Genomic DNA, 16,982 nt, shown 5'->3' with positions numbered 1-16,982 from the left:
AGACCGTGGGGGGAGGGACCAGCTCCCGGCAAGTGGCGGAGCGACGGAGCACAAAATCAGGACTTTTAAAAGTCTGTTCCGCTGAGGGACATCGCTCCAGAGGCTTAACCAGGGTGAAGCCCACACGGGGTCAGCATGGCCTCAGGTCCCGCAGGGTCACAGAAGGATCGGGGGTGTCTGAGTGTCACAGAGCTTACAGGTATTAGAATGGGGAAGCCGGCTACAGAGACAGAGCCGAGGAGTGAGCTCTCAGCTCGGGGTTACCTTGAACCGGTCGCAGGCTCGGTCAGCTCAGAGCGCGGCCGGAGGCCAGGGTGGCGGGAGTCATTGGGCGCTGTTCTCTGGGGGTGCGCTGAGGAGTGGGGCCCCGGGCTCTTGGCTCCTCAGGGCCAGAGACCAGGAGGCCGCCATCTTCATTCCCGCCCTCAGGAACTCTACGGAAAGCGCTCAGGGAACAAAAGCTCCCGAAAGCAAACCCTATCGGATTACTCAGCCCGGCCCCGGGTAAGGGCGGTGCAATTCCACCTGGGGCAAAGACACTTGAGAATCACTACAACAGGCCCCTCCCCCAGAAGATAAGCAAGAAACCCAGCCAGGACCAAGTTCACCTACCAAGGAGTGCAGTTTCAATACCAAGGGGAGCAGCGGAATTCCAGAGGAGGAGAAAGCAAAGCACAGAACTCATGGCTTTCTCCCCATGATTCTTTAGCCTTGCAGTTAATTTAATTTTTTTTCTTTTTCAATTTTTTTTCTTCTTCTGCTAATTTTTTTTAACTTTTACCCTTTTCTTTTTTAACGTTTTCTAACTAGTTTATCTAATATATATATATTTTTTTCCTTTGTATATTTTTTCTTTATTGGTTTTCTTTTTTTAATTGTTTCTTTTTTTTTTTTTCTTTTTTCTTTCTGAACCTCTTTTTATCCCCTTTCTCCCCCCTCACGATTTGGGATCTCTTCTGATTTGGCTAAAGCATATTTTCCTGGGGTTGTTGCCAACCTTTTAGTATTTTACTTGCTCCTTCATATACTCTTATCTGGACAAAATGACAAGGCGGAAAAATTCACCACAAAAAAAAAGAAAAAGAGGCAGTACCAAAGGCTAGGGACCTAATCAATACAGACATTGGTAATATGTCAGATCTAGAGTTCAGAATGATGATTCTCAAGGTTCTAGCTGGGCTCGGAAAAGGCATGGAAGATATTAGAGAAACCCTCTCGGGAGATATAAAAGCCCTTTCTGGAGAAATAAAAGAAATAAAATCGAACCAAGTTGAAATCAAAAAAGCTATTAATGAGGTGCAATCAAAACTGGAGGCTCTCACTGCTAGGATAAATGAGGCAGAAGGAAGAATTAGCAATATAGAAGACCAAATGACAGAGAATAAAGAAGCTGAGCAAAAGAGGGACAAATAGCTACTGGACCACGAGGGGAGAATTCAAGAGATAAGTGACACCATAAGACGAAACAACATTAGAATAATTGGGATTCCAGAAGAAGAGGAAACAGAAAGGGGAGCAGAAGGTATATTGGAGAGAATTATTGGAGAGAATTTCCCCAATATGGCAAAGGGAACAAGCATCAAAATCCAGGAGGTTCAGAGAACCCCCCTCAAGATCAATAAGAATAGGTCCATACCCTGTCACCTAATAGTAAAATTTACAAGTCTTAGTGACAAAGGGAAGATCCTGAAAGCAGCCTGGGAAAAGAAGTCTGTAACGTACAATGGTAAAAATGTTAGATTGGCAGCAGACTTATCCACAGAGACCTGGCAGGCCAGAAAGAGCTGGCATGATATATTCAGAGTACTAAACGAGAAAAACATGCAGCCAAGAATACTATATCCAGCTAGGCTATCATTGAAAATAGAAGGAGAGATTAAAAGGTTCCAGGACAAACAAAAACTGAAAGAATTTGCAAATACCAAACCAGCTCTACAGGAAATATTGAAAGGGGTCCTCTAAGCAAAGAGAGACCCTAAAAGAAGTAGATCAGAAAGAAACAGAGACAATATACAATAACAGACACCTTACAGGCAATACAATGGCACTAAATTCATATCTCTCAATACTTACCCTAAATGTTAATCGGCTAAATGCCCCAATCAAAAGACACAGGGTATCAGAATGGATAAAAAACAAAACCCATCTATATGTTGCCTACAAGAAACTCATCTTAAACCCGAAGACACCTCCAGATTTAAAGTGAGGGGGTGGAAAAGAATTTACCATGCTAATGGACATCAGAAGAAAGCAGGAGTGGCAATCCTTAAATCAGATCAATTAGTTTTAAGCTAAAGACTACAATAAGAGATAAGGAAAGACACTATATCATACTCAAAGGAACTGTCCAACAAGAAGATCTAACAATTTTAAATATCTATGCCCCGAACGTGGGAGCAGCCAACTATATAAACCAATTAATAACAAAATCAAAGAAACACATCAACAATAATACAATAATAGTGGGGGACTTTAACATTCCCCTCACTGAAATGGACAGATCATCCAAGCAAAAGATCAACAAGGAAATAAAGGCCTTAAATGACACACTGGACCAGATGGACATCACAGATATATTCAGAACATTTCATCCCGAAGCAACAGAATACACATTCTTCTCTAGTGCACATGGAACATTCTCCAGAATAGATCACATTCTTGGTCCTAAATCAGGTCTCAACCGTTATCAAAAGATTGGAATCATTCCCTGCATATTTTCAGACCACAATGTGATGAAGCTAGAACTCAATCACAAGAGGAAATTTGGAAAGAACCCCAATACATGGAGACTAAAAAGCATCCTTCTGAAGAATGAATGGGTGAACCAGAAAATTAAAGAAGAATTGAAAAAATTCATGGAAACAAATGATAATGAAAACACAACGGTTCAATATCTGTGGGACACAACAAAGGCAGTCCTGAGAGGAAAATATATAGTGGTACAAGCCTTTTTCAAGAAACAAGAAAGGTCTCAGGTACACAACCTAACCCTACACCTAAAGGAGCTAGAGAAAGAACAAGAAAGAAAGCCTAAACCCAGCAGGGGAAGAGAAATCATAATGATCAGTGCAGAAATCAATGAAATAGAAGCCAAAAAAACAATAGAACAAATCAAGGAAACTAGAAGCTGGTTCTTTGAAAGAATTAATAAGACCGATAAACCCCTGGCCAGACTTATCAAAAAGAAAAGAGAAAGGACCCAAATAAATAAAATCATGAATGAAAGAGGAGAGATCACAACGAACACCAAAGAAATACAGACAATTATAAGAACATACTATGAGCAACTCTACGCCAACAAATTTGACAATCTGGAAGAAATGGATGCATTCCTAGAGATATATAAACTACCACAACTGAACCAGAAGAAATAGAAAGCCTCAACAGACCCATAAGCAGTAAGGAGATTGAAACAGTCATCAAAAGTCTCCAAACAAACAAAAGCCCAGGGCCAGATGGCTTCCCGGGGGAATTCTACCAAACATTTAAAGAAGAACTAATTCCTATTCTCCTGAAACTGTTCCAAAAAATAGAAATGGAAGGAAAACTTCCAAACTCATTTTATGAGGCCAGCATCACCTTGATCCCAAAACCAGACAAGGATCCCATCAAAAAAGAGAACTACAGACCAATATCCTTGATGAACACAGATGCAAAAATTCTCGCCAAAATACTAGCCAATAGGATTCAACAGTACATTAAAAGGATTATTCACCACGACCAAGTGGGATTTATTCCAGGGCTGCAAGGCTGGTTCAACATCCGCAAATCAATCAGTGTGATACAACACATTAATAAAAGAAAGAGCAAGAAGCATATGATACTCTCCATAGATGCTGAAAAAGCATTTGACAAAGTACAGCATCCCTTCCTGATCAAAACTCTTCAAAGTGTACGGATATACGGCACATACCTCAATATTTTCAAAGCCATCTATGAAAAACCCACCGCAAATATCATTCTCAATGGAGAAAAACTGAAAGCTTTTCCGCTAAGGTCAGGAACACGGCAGGGATGTCCGTTATCACCACTGCTATTCAACATAGTACTAGAAGTCCTAGCCTCAGCAATCAGACAACAAAAGGAAATTAAAGGCATCCAAATCGGCAAAGAAGAAGTCAAACTATCACTCTTCGCAGATGATATGATACTATATGTGGAAAACCCAAAAGACTCCACTCCAAAACTGCTAGAACTTGTACAGGAATTCAGTAAAGTGTCAGGATATAAAATCAATGCACAGAAATCAGTTGCATTTCTCTACACCAACAACAAGACTTAAGAAAGAGAAATTAAGGAGTCCATCCCATTTACAATTGCACCCAAAACTATAAGATACCGAGGAATAAACCTAACCAAAGAGACTAAGAATCTATACTCAGAAAACTATAAAGTACTCATGAAAGAAATTGAGGAAGACACAAAGAAATGGAAAAATGTTCCATGTTCCTGGATTGGAAGAATAAATATTGTGAAAATGTCTGTGCTACCTAAAGCAATCTACACATATAATGCAATTCCTATCAAAGTACCATCCATTTTTTCCAAAGAAATGGAACAAATAATCCTAAAATTTATATGGAACCAGAAAAGACCTCGAATAGCCAAAGGAATATTGAAAAATAAAGCCAAAGTTGGTGGCATCACAATTCCGGACTTCAAGCTCTATTACAAAGCTGTCATCATCAAGACAGCATGGTACTGGCACAAAAACAGACACATAGATCAGTGGAACAGAATAGAGAGCCCAGAAATGGACCCTCAACTCTATGGTCAACTCATCTTCGACAAAGCAGGAAAGAATGTCCAATGGAAAAAAGACAGCCTCTTCAATAAATGGTGTTGGGACAATTGGACAGCCACATGCAGAAAAATGAAATTGGATCATTTCCTTACACCACTCATGAAAATAGACTCATAATGGATGAAGGACCTCAATGTGAGAAAGGAATCCATCAAAATCCTTGAGGAGAACACAGGCAGCAACCTCTTCAACCTCAGCCGCAGCAACATCTTCCTAGGAACATCGCCAAAGGCAAGGGAAGCAAGGACAAAAATGAACTATTGGGATTTCATCAAGATCAAAAGCTTTTGCACAGCAAAGGAAACAGTTAACAAAACCAAAAGACAACTGACAGAATGGGAGAAGATATTTGCAAACGACATATCAGATAAAGGGCTAGTGTACAAAATCTATAAAGAATTTAGCAAACTCAACACACAAAGAACAAATAATCCAATCAAGAAATGGGCAGAGGACATGAACAGACATTTCTGCAAAGAAGACATCCAGATGGCCAACAGACACATGAAAAAGTGCTCCACATCACTCGGCATCAGGGAAATACAAATCAAAACCACAATGAGATATCACCTTACACCAGTCAGAATGGCTAAAATGAACAAGTCAGGAAATGACAGATGCTGGCGAGGATGCGGAGAAAGGGGAACCCTCCTACACTGTTGGTGGGAATGCAAGCTGGTGCAACCACTCTTGAAAACAGCATGGAGGTTCCTCAAAATGTTGAAAATAGAACTACCCTATGACCCAGCAATTGCACTGCTGGGTATTTACCCTGAAGATACAAACATAGTAATCCCAAGGGGCACGTTCACCCGAATGTTTATAGCAGCAATGTCTACAATAGCCAAACTATGGAAAGTACCTAGATGTCTATCAACAGACGAATGGATAAAGAAGATGTGGTATATATACACAATGGAATACTATGCAGCCATCAAAAGAAATGAAATCTTGCCATTTGCAACGACGTGGATGGAACTGAAGGGTATCATGCTTAGCGAAATAAGTCAATCGGAGAAAGACAACTATCATATGATCTCCCTGATATGAGGGAGAGGAGATGCAACATGGGGGGTTAAGGGGGTAGGAGAAGAGTAAATGAAACAAGATGGGATTGGGAGGGAGGCAAACCATAAGTGACTCTTAATCTCACAAAACAAACTGAGGGTTGATGGGGGGAGGGGGTTTGGGAGGGGGGGGGGTGGGATTATGGACTTTGGGGAATGTATGTGCTATGGTGAGTGCTGTGAAGTGTGTAAACCTGGCGATTCACAGACCTGTACCCCTGGGGATAAAAATATATTATATGTTCATAAAAAATAAAATTTAAAAATAAAATAAAATAAAATCATTTTTGTGCACAGAAAAAAAAAATTTTTTAATGACATCTAGTAATGAGATTTTGAGGTCCATTGACTGAAGCCCAGCTGAAAAGGAAAAGAAAATCTATTTCTGGATTCAGGTGCCACTTCGAGGGACACACAGATGAGGGGATAGGTAATAGAAGCAGAGAAAGGCAGGCCGTCAGTGTTAACATAGCTTTCTCACGGGTCAGACTACATGCAAAGCAGCCAAACAGAATCTGGCAGACTGTAGCAAAAAGTGAATTTCAACCATCCAAGACAAGGCAGAAATATTCAGGAGTAAATAATGAATTTGTTTCTTTTCAGATGGCACAAACCTGCCTTGGGTTTTAGGTCTCATAATAGGTCACTTTGTTACTAAGGGGTTGAAAAGTTACCAGGTTGGATATCAGAGTCTCTGGAGTTCTCTGTGCAGGTAGAAGACTGAGCTTTTCCCTGAAGTAATACAATCTCCTCCCTCCTCAGTTCTTCCCAGAGTTGTTAATGATTCCAGGCCATGACCAGGAGACCCTGGGTGTGCACAAATGACCGCTGCAGAGAAAGAAAACTTACTAGAGTAGGTCCCAGAACAGGTGTTGTGGTACTGTGCCCCACTGTGCCAGCCCTTCTTGGCTTCTCCAGGGATCATTTAAATCTGTCAATGCACCTGACTCTTTCGGGTTCAAAATATCCCGGGGGTGTGGAGGTACAGGAAGTGAGAGGCTACCAGTGGGTAATAACAGAAAAGATACGCCCCTTCCTCTAGTTATTAATATTTTAGAGGGACAGGGGGCAGAAGGTGGGGCATAAAAAAAAAAGTTGGAAAAAAGAAGGTTACATTAGCAGATCCAGTACTATTGTCAGCCTCTCTCAATGGATTTATGTTGCTTCTAGGGAGTTAACATTGTTCTCTTCTGCTTTCCGGCGAGCTGTAACTCACTGGAACTTTGTAACTCACTGGAACTTTGATGCAGAGAGCCAGTGTGTTATTCTAGAATTGTAGCACAGACAGTGAATATAGCCTTGACATCGGCAAATAGCGTTGACTTTTGGGCAAAATTTTATTCTGCCTACTTTGAAGATTATAAAAGCCTTTTCCTTGACATTGTAGAGTTAGAGCATAGCAGTCAGGTAGTCACTAAACAATACTGCTTTGGGTAACTGACTCGCAAGCCCCCTCTCTTTATCCTGGGTACCTGGAAGGATGCTTTGTTAATGTCCTTTTAGATTCAAAGCCATAGGGTAAATGATCTTTGTTGAGCTACTGCTGTTTAGTACCTTTGAGGTGTTTTATAAAGATTATGTCATTCCACCCTGTAACCCTTCTATGAGAAAAGTATTATTTTCCCCGAACTTCATAGGTAAGAAATTAAAGGTCAGAGAGGAAAATAAGATCACACAGCTGTCCAATTGCCAGGGAAGTTTTATTAGAATTTAGAGTGTCACCTGGTGGGTTGACTTGAGGCTTTTACCACCCACAAGGCAACTCCAGAATTTTCTATAAACTTCTTTATCTTAAAAACAACAAAAAAAACTATAAGCAGTGGTGTTCCTTTCTTACATGGCTCAGATAATTAGAATTTTCTATAGCTATACAAAATCCATGAGTTTTTTGGAATCGGATGCTCATTTTCAATCTTCTGATATAATTTCTACATTTATTTTTAAATATGGGAGATGTTTGGAATGCATGATGCTGAAGATTTAGTGTCTCTAGAGTGAGAACAGGTGGCATTTTTATTTCTTTGTGTGTTTTGCTGTTGTTTTCACTGGGGTTATGTATATATGACTTTTTCATTTCATTAAATATTCAGAGCTGAAGCTCAAAAACTTAGTTTACTCACAGCACAATGCCTTGTAACAAATGCTGGGCCACTCTAAGGTTTGGGATTTTAGGGTACAGTTCTGTATATATGCTTTTTCTGTATTAACTTCACATGAAAAATTTTCAAATGCTGTTTTAACTTTACATAAGTAAAACTGGCCTTTGGTGTACTTTGAAAGCATAGTATCTGAAGGAAAGCCTGGACACTAAATATAGTACTGTCTAATCCTCATGTCTTTGTTTATTATACCTTCCATTGAGTTGGTTTGCCTAAAGGATAGACTGCAGTAATTTATTTAATATGGAAACTAGCAGTCCAGAATCTTCTTCATGCCTAATATTTAGCAAGATTAAATTATTATATATTACAGAAATGATTCTGAATCAGGGAAAAAAATTACCATTTATATTCGTGGTAGCAGAGAAAAATTGCAAGGTTTTCAAAATAGAAAGGTAATTACATATTATTTGGACTAGTAGTATACATTTTAGCAGGACCAACAGATTAAGATTTATGAAAAGAATCCAGTTAATCAGTGTGGGTGTTCCCATCATTTTATGTCTGTTTGACCTCTAGAGGTTTTTTTGGTTGGTTGGTTGGTTTTTTAAGCTAAATTGAGTTGGCAGGGGCTGAGTGGGACAAAACTGATGGTTGCCTATTTGAGTGGCTTTGGGATATTTATGTCTGTAGTTTGCATTTGGGGACATCATTTCCCTACTTTAATGTCCTTTCTTTAGAGCCTATTTTCTGCATAGGCTTCCTGAAGAAATGCTAACCGGAGAGTAAGTAGAAATTTAGAGAGGATTAACTAACACTTTGAAGTTTATAAGTATTCATAATAATAAGTTGCTTAAAAGTAGATGGCAAAGCTTTGGGGGATTTGAAGGCACATATCCATATTTTATCAGGACTTTCTTAATTGTAGTAGATCCTTGGTTCTCTCAAATTGAACACAGAATTTCACTTATTGGCAGGAGAGGTCATGATGTGTAGTAATTTATCACTTTGTTGAGGAATGTATTTGAATCACGTCTCTATTGTAGCTAATATGTATGAGCTGAACCCAGAATCTGGATTCATACCTCATCACTTTGTGTTTCTTACTTAAAATGTCTTCCACCCTGTGTTATAGGCATAGCTGATGTCAATTTGACAGAGTGGAAAAATTTGGAAGGCATACTCTGTATGATTTGTGTAAATCAGATCTTGTGGAAATCTAATCTTCGTGAAGACCTTTATATACCTAAGAATACTGAGCAGTTTTCCAGTAGTTTTCGTGTGTAGAATCTTGTATAGTTTCTTAGAAGTTTATAAGTAGAAGAATGTAGATTATAGGCTCTAAGGAAGTTTATACTCTAGTTGGGCATTTCATGAGTTACTAAAAAGTTCATATAAATTACAGTTATAACTACATATAAATCACAGTTATAATTATGTAATTATGCATTGGTAAATGATCCACTTTATGGATTTTTCAATGCATCAGTGCTTAGAAGTAAAATAAGACACCATTACAACATTATCATTAAGTTAAGGTTTATCATGGAGGACTTCCTGGAGGAAGTGAACTTTGAAACAAACCCATCTATATCACCTTATTGGAAGGTATTCCCATACTCACAATGAGGTCTTATGCAAAGGACAGCCTTAGTGGTAGATGAACAGTAAACTCAGTCACCCTCAGGTGTGATTTCATGACAAGGATAGTCTCTCAGTACAAGTAACTAAAGTTCTTATTGTTTGGACAGTTCTTTACCTCACAGCCTTGCCCTCTGTTAAGAGAAGCACTGATTCAAGTACTTATTTTTGAAGGTGGGTGGTTTTTGATCCTTTATTTAAAAAGATACAATTAGTTTGGGTTCTGGGGATTGCCTGATACAATGTGACAACTTTACATTTTCAGAGACATGGTTAGAGCGAAGAGATATTAACAAGGATCCAAGATAGGAGGAAGGGGACCTCTAAGAACTTCTTTGTGGCCTCAGTATTCCAAGTTATTTGGAGGACACTATATTTTGAGCGTAGGACATGAAAACTGGAAGTAGGTCAAAGGTTTTTATTTTTAAAGATATGATATATACCTACAATGGAATATTATTCATTCTTTAAAAAGAAGGAAATCCCGCCTTTTGCATCCACATGGATGAAACTGGAGGACATGATGCCAAGTGAAATTAGCCAGACACAGAAATATAAATACTGCACAATTCATTTATATGTAGAATCTTAAACAGATTCATCAAAGCAGAGGGTAGAACAGTGTTTTGCCAGTTGGAGGGAAAGGAGGAAATGGAGAGATGTTGGTCAAAACACATTCAGTTTCAGTTATGCTTGGGTAAGTTGTGGGAATCTAATATGCATCATAGCAACTAAGTTTACAATACTGTGCTATGGACTGGGAATTCACTAAGAGGGTTGATCTTAGGCATTCTCAGCACAAAAACATCAAAAAGAAACAATGAAAGAAAGTGGTAACTAGGCGACGTGATGATATGTTAATAACTTGAGAGCAAAGATCATTTCACAGTATATTTGTTTATCAAAACATCAAGTTGCACACCCTAAATGCACAATTTCTGTTTCAGTTATAAATAAGTAACAGTGAGAATTTTTTTAAAAAAGGATTAAAATGCTATCATGTCTATTTTCATACCATAATGAAAAAGCCAAAGTGATTTTAGGTTTGGTTTTTTCAGCTTGCTGACCTCTAGATTCTAGGAAGAAGAATCTTGCAGAGAGACTGTTCTTTGTAAGTACCAGAGCAGCCAATTTCAGTGCAGTAAGTGTAAGGAACCAGCATAGGAGGAGAGTTTTAAAAATGCAGATGCCAGAACATGATGCCCAGAGGGCATATTCAAATTTTGGAGGAGAGTCATGTATTTTGTTAAAGCACCCATGTTTACTTTGATATGATGCCACCATTGAGAAACCCTCTGGAATTGTCCTTGGGGTGGGCTGTATTAAAAAATCAAGACTGGGGGTGCCTGGGTGGCTCAGTCATTAAGCATCTGCCTTTGGCTAGCTCAGGTCATGATCCCGGAGGTCCTGGGATCGAGCCCTGCATAGGGTTCCCTGCTCAGCGGGAAGCCTGCTTCTCCCTCTCCCACTCCCTCTGCTTCTGTTCCCTCTCTCGCTTTCTGTCTCTGTCAAATAAACAAATAGAATCTTCAAAAAAAAAAAACCATAAAAAAAATATCAAGCCCGTATGGCATGCTTGTGAGGTTTATCAGGTTTGATAGCGGAAATTAAGTCATGATGTGAAGATGCAAATGCTAGCATTAGTCAAGCAATGCTGGGCAATAGTGATATTCTGGAATATTTCACTCCTACTCAGTTTCCACTATAACCTCCTAGGTTAAGTTTATTGTTAAAAACAATAACACCTCTCTGAAGAAGGAATGTAGGTCATAAAATGTTAGCCTTTGGCCAGAATGGCTTTGTTCCCTTTCTTATATATGTTTAATTATAATCTAAAAAGGAAACAAAACTTCATCAGCTTAATTGTTTGTGTTTGTTTTAAGGAATTAGGGTCCATAAACAAGACAACTTTACCCATATTTGCTGGTAGGGATAAAGAATTGCTTGACTATTATTAAGGGCAATTTCTCAACGTCCCTTCTCATGTACCCTGAGCAGAGAAGCTGCAATCATTATAGACAAAGATTGTGCTGTTTGATGTTAGATCAGGCTCACCAACATTGATTCTTTCTTTTTTCCTCCCCTCAGATGTACATCCAGACAACGACACTTACTGTCTCCATGAGTTTAAGTGCTTCGGTGTCTCTGGGCATGCTGTACATGCCCAAGGTTTATATTATAATTTTTCATCCAGAGCAGAATGTCCAAAAACGCAAGAGGAGCTTCAAGGCCGTGGTGACAGCTGCCACCATGCAAAGCAAACTGATCCAAAAAGGAAATGACAGACCAAATGGAGAGGTGAAAAGCGAACTCTGTGAGAGTCTTGAAACCAACAGTAAGTCATCTGTAGACTTTCCGATGGCCAAGAGCGGGAGCACTTCCTAATAGATGTACGTTGAACGTTCTTCTTCTAGTCTCGGGGACTCTGCTGCATGGTTCCAGGGGCATGGTGCTACTTACTCACACATCATGAGACTGTCACGGCACCTAGAACCATTTGGTTAGAACCAAATGATTTCAAGGCGAGTGGCTCTTATCCAGAGTGTGACCATGCACACAAAATCTCTTTTACAAATATGACTCTTGTGGCTCCCCTTTGAGGCATTACCAAGCATCTGATGCTTTTAACTATCTTCTATGTATTTTTTCTTTTAGCACTTAGGAACTACTCTCCGATCTTTGTTAGTTCAATATTGGTGGTTCTTTATTGGTTTATTGGTTGCTCAAAGACCTTACACAAATAAATAATATGGTATTTAGGGAAATGAGAAAACGAATGAGCCAACATGTTGGGTTAAATCATAGTTAATATTTATTTCCCCCGAGTGGACCCTTTTGGATATATTAAAATAGAGCTCTTCTCTGAAAGCCTCATGACCCTGAAAATAGGGTCCTTCCTGTCAGCCACCACTCCACTTGTCCCCTCCTGACCTTCCTTCTTCTTCTCTGTAGTCACCCCTGAAGGAACACATGATAACAACACACCAGCACCAAACTAATCCAGTAGAATTTAACTGGTCCATTTTGGTATCTATGGAAGAGTAGCAAATAGGCTGAAGATTTTTATTGTAAAATACCAGGTAGCTGAGTACGGTAAAAACAAAACACTACAATTTTTACATTAGTAGTTTCCATATATGGATCAAAAAGATATGAAAGCTAAGATTCCTGCATTAGACCTCAGGCTTCCTGTTTTTTGGAAATATAACATACCTATTTAATAATTAAGGATAAAACTGTATGCAAAAATACACTCTTCCTCTCAGATTCTTCCAACGGGCTGTGTTCCCTATTCTCTGTACTTCTGACATGAAATACAGGGAAGATTAAGTATAGATTTTATCTAATATAATTATTATAACATAAGCCTTTCCTTACATCAAGATTTCCAGATGAACATTGTCTATTCTAATGCCCCATATGCAGAAATGGCTTAGAAGATAAGTATTGATCAGTTAAGTTTATTGGCTACAATTACTATCAGACTTCTTGGAATTATTGGTCAGATTTTTCTAGCAAGATGGCCTTCAGCTCACTAATAACCAAATTTAGTCATTTGTACATAAAGAAGCCTTTTAAGAATTCCAAAAACACTCCCCACGTATTCACCTTTCTGCAAACATGAAACCTTGAAAAACTGCAAGAGAAGTCATGATATAGACAGGTTTTGATAACAAATCATTATAATCATCTCTGATTATAGGTAAGCAATTTAGTAACAATGGGCCTATTTGGTCTTTTTGTAAAAGATGCACTATAACTACTATCAAAGGTGTCAGAGTTCAATGCGTGTGATGTGAAGGCAGAATTTTATCTGTGTTTTCCTACCTTGAAAACATCAGTGCCCACAGTTAAAACCTGTCCTAGGATGCCGGGAAATTGCTGTTGGCCAGCTGTCGGCATTTCTTGCTACGAATCACCAGAGCCTATAGCTGGACTTGGTTTTTAGCAACCATCTAAAAACCTTCAGGTAATATGGTTGCAAATAGGAACAACCAAACAGACATTGAAATAAATACCAGTCACCCCAGACTCACTTCTGGCAAGTGGTGGGGGGAAAAATTAATAAATTTTCCCATCCTTTTATTTTTATTTTATTTTTTTTAAAGATTTTATTTATTTATTTGACAGACAGAGATCACAAGTAGGCAGCGAGGCAGGCAGAGAGAGAGGGAGGAAGCAGGCTCCCTTCCGAGCAGAGAGCCCGATGCAGGGTTCAATCTCAGGACCCCGAGACCATGACCTGAGCTGAAGGCAGAGGCTTTAACCCACTGAGCCACCCAGATGCCCCTTTTCCCACCCTTTTAAAAAATACATAGGTTCCCTGAAGAGGAATATTCCCGGCACTGATAAAGACTAATCCCATATTTAACAGAAGTAAGTCTCTTGTGTTTCGTTTTCCTTCTGTTATTTTCTGTTGACACTGAAGTGGAAATTATATAGCAAGCATGCATTTCCCTATCTTCTCTGAAATAAGAATGAGAGAGCATAAATGTGGGGCCTGTGTAGAAGGTTAGCCTGTAATATGCTGTAGGAGTCAGGTGCTTTTTCTGGAAGGTAAAAGAAAGTTCAAAAGGTGAATCAAGATAAAGTCAGTTACTACCTGAAAGATGGTTAAATTGTACTTTGGCAACTTTGGTATATTCATCTTTTACGTAGTTTGATTTTAATAAATTGGGTCCAGATGAAGTGACACATTCAGGAGAGACAGCGCATGGAATCTTCACACATCCTCCCACAATCCCACTGTGGGAACCACTGTTGATCTTTGTTCCCTTCTATCACCAGCTGTCATGGCCTACATGTGTCCCTGTTACCTCAATGACACATAACAGTGGTTTTGAGGCAAGAGTCTTCTAAAATCACACTCCCTACAAGTGTCAATAACCCTAATAACTGAAATGCAGTCTTTTTCTTCTAAAAGTGTGTCTTATGTCTTCAGAAGTAGATCTGAATATTGGGAAAGACTTTTCCTCCAGCTGTACCTAGAACTGTGCCTCCTCAGATTTTTTTCCACAAGCAAGGGTAGAGGCAGAGGGAGAGGGAGAGAGAATCCTCAAGCAGACTCTGTGCTGAGCATGATGTGGGGCTCAATCCCAGGACCCCAAGATCATGACCCCAGCATAAATCAGGAGACTACTGCTCAACAGAGTGAGCCACCCAGGCACCCCATGCCTCTTCAGATTTAAAATGCCTCCTCGGTGAGGCTCCTTGGTGGCTCAGTTGTTAAGCTCTGCCTTCAGCTCAGGTCATGATCCCAGGGTCCTGGGATTGAGCCCTGCGTCAGGATCCCTGCTCAGCGGGAAGCCTGCTTCTCCCTCACCCACTCCCCCTGCTTGTGTTCCCTCTCTTGCGGTGTCTCTCTCTGTCAAATAAGTAAATAAAATCTTAAAAAAAAAAAAAAAAAAGCCTGCTGTGGGCATGCATAGAGTCTGTTCTCAGTAAATCGAGGGCTGGTTAGCCCACTGGAACAGTGTCCATGTTGCTGCATTCTCATACCTCCTGCTGTGAGACTTGTGACAAGTCACCATTATAGTGACACGGGTGAAAGTGTTTTGTAAACTACAAGTCACCATATAAATAAGGTAGAAGTGTCATTGCTGCCTTGAAAATGTAGATTGCTCTATTATTAATAGAAAAGACTTAAAATTCAAAAACTGTTTTAGCATTCCTCTTTCTTCTTCTTTTTTAATATGTGAAGGATTTGAGTAATTACAGCTGCTACTCCATTGCTGGGATTTTTTTTTTTTTTTTTTTTTTTGACCAATTAGCCATGTGTTTTTGATGTACATGTGATGCTTTTCCTTCTTGGCCATGGAGCTCTCTAGGTCCATTTCACTTAGAAACTTTCATCTTAAAGATTACTTGCTAATGCCAGAAATTCTGGCCACATATTTAAGGTTTTAAAGCTTCAAAATCTCCGCAGAATAAATACAGGTAACATGAAGCTGGGAGGGAGACCAGTGAGTCCATGTTAATTACTGAATTTGCAGAGTACTACATTTCACATAAAAAAAGGTCAAGTGTTGTTTCATAAAAGTGTGTGGAAAGGGAGTTAGAAACAAAGTTGATGTGCATGAATTTATCAACTGTACCCAATTAACAAATGCTGTAACATGGTATTCCTTAAGCAGTGTTCATGAATCATTCATGAAAACAGCTGCTGCTGGGGGTGGAAATGCTTTCTCTCGCTTATGAACACAGTGTGGTGTCCACAAGGCAATTCACTATTGCTGTATTCCAAAACAGATTGTCACCTAAGTATATTCATCGCCGCTATAAAAACTCCCTAGTAGCTCACACGTACATTTCTGATCTATTTCGCTCTGTAATAACGTCCAGGATAAAGATTCTCACAAGACTTCTGCCTTTCACAGTTTGTCCCTCATCCCCGTTTTCCGTTGACTAAATCATCTCTGTCCATAGCCTTGCATCCCTTTTTCTAACCATTAGAAAAATTAAGATGACTTTCCTTTTGTAAATTATAGTCAGAGTTCCCAGTAGAATTCTACCATCTTTTTCCCTGGGGATAACTTTGAGGAGTTCAAAAAATGAAGTATGAATCTTTAATTGGCTATAGAGTCTTAAAGTTGGAACGATCCTTGAATGGTCTGATCCAAATCACCTTCTGTTAAATTAACGTCTTCTGAATATCATCTTCTTCAAGGTCTTTTTGGCTCTAGTTCCTCTATTTGTACCATAATTTTTCTTTCAAGCTATCTACAAACTTGATAAATATTTCCTACATGTTGAGCCACTATTGAAGATACTGAATAGAGCAGGACAGTGAACCATCATTTTAAGGGTCGTTCTTCTAACTCTTAGGACCATTTTTCTTCATCTTTCTTTAAAGACTCTATGAAAGTCCTTCGAAAAATTAGTTGAAGTACAGAGTTTGTTTTCTTACAGGGAATTTAGAAGTATACGAGAGCATTATATGTTTAGAAATTGTTTAAAACTTTTTAAAAAAGTATACAAGCGTAAAAATCATTGTGTTTCACTTCACACCAAACTGAACATCACAGATGTTTAGCTTTAAGGAAGGGGTGAATAGGAAAATAGGATTCCATATTTGTTATGCCAGACACAGCTGCTCCCCCACAGACCTACGCCACCTCCATTCTCACAAAACCCCAATGTTGTGGATTTGGGACCAGCGATGAAACTGAGGCCCAGTGACTTGGTTCACAGATCTTTTTTTAAACTCATTTTGTAGGGAAAAGAATGTAGTTCAAAACCAGGTCTAAAACCTACTTCCTTTCCGTGTGCCACAGTAATAACCCTTCTAGAAGTGTGAACAATGGAGATAAGAGAAGCAGATATGTCAGCTATTTTTGGCATGAGGCTCATAATATTCAATGAAATCAAAAA

General features: G+C 39.2%; 1 protein-coding gene across 4 annotated transcripts in view; it reads left to right on the top strand.

The window, feature by feature from the left end:
* GRM8 (glutamate metabotropic receptor 8) overlaps positions 1–16,982 on the top strand; it is a 768,517-nt gene that overhangs the window by 749,269 nt on the left and 2,266 nt on the right. For 3 of the 4 annotated variants that reach the window (XM_047695832.1, XM_047695830.1, XM_047695833.1), the window contains exon 10: positions 11,700–11,946. In XM_047695832.1, the coding sequence (XP_047551788.1) occupies positions 11,700–11,946 (247 nt within the window). Of the gene's footprint in view, positions 1–11,699; positions 12,002–16,982 lie in introns of all 4 variants that reach the window. The other variant, XM_047695831.1, reaches the window with a different exon arrangement.

The sequence above is a fragment of the Lutra lutra genome, chromosome 11 (assembly GCF_902655055.1).
Source record: "Lutra lutra chromosome 11, mLutLut1.2, whole genome shotgun sequence".
Taxonomy (NCBI): domain Eukaryota; kingdom Metazoa; phylum Chordata; class Mammalia; order Carnivora; family Mustelidae; genus Lutra; species Lutra lutra.
Note: the sequence above shows the minus strand (reverse complement) of the source record. Positions and strands in the feature narration are given on the sequence as shown.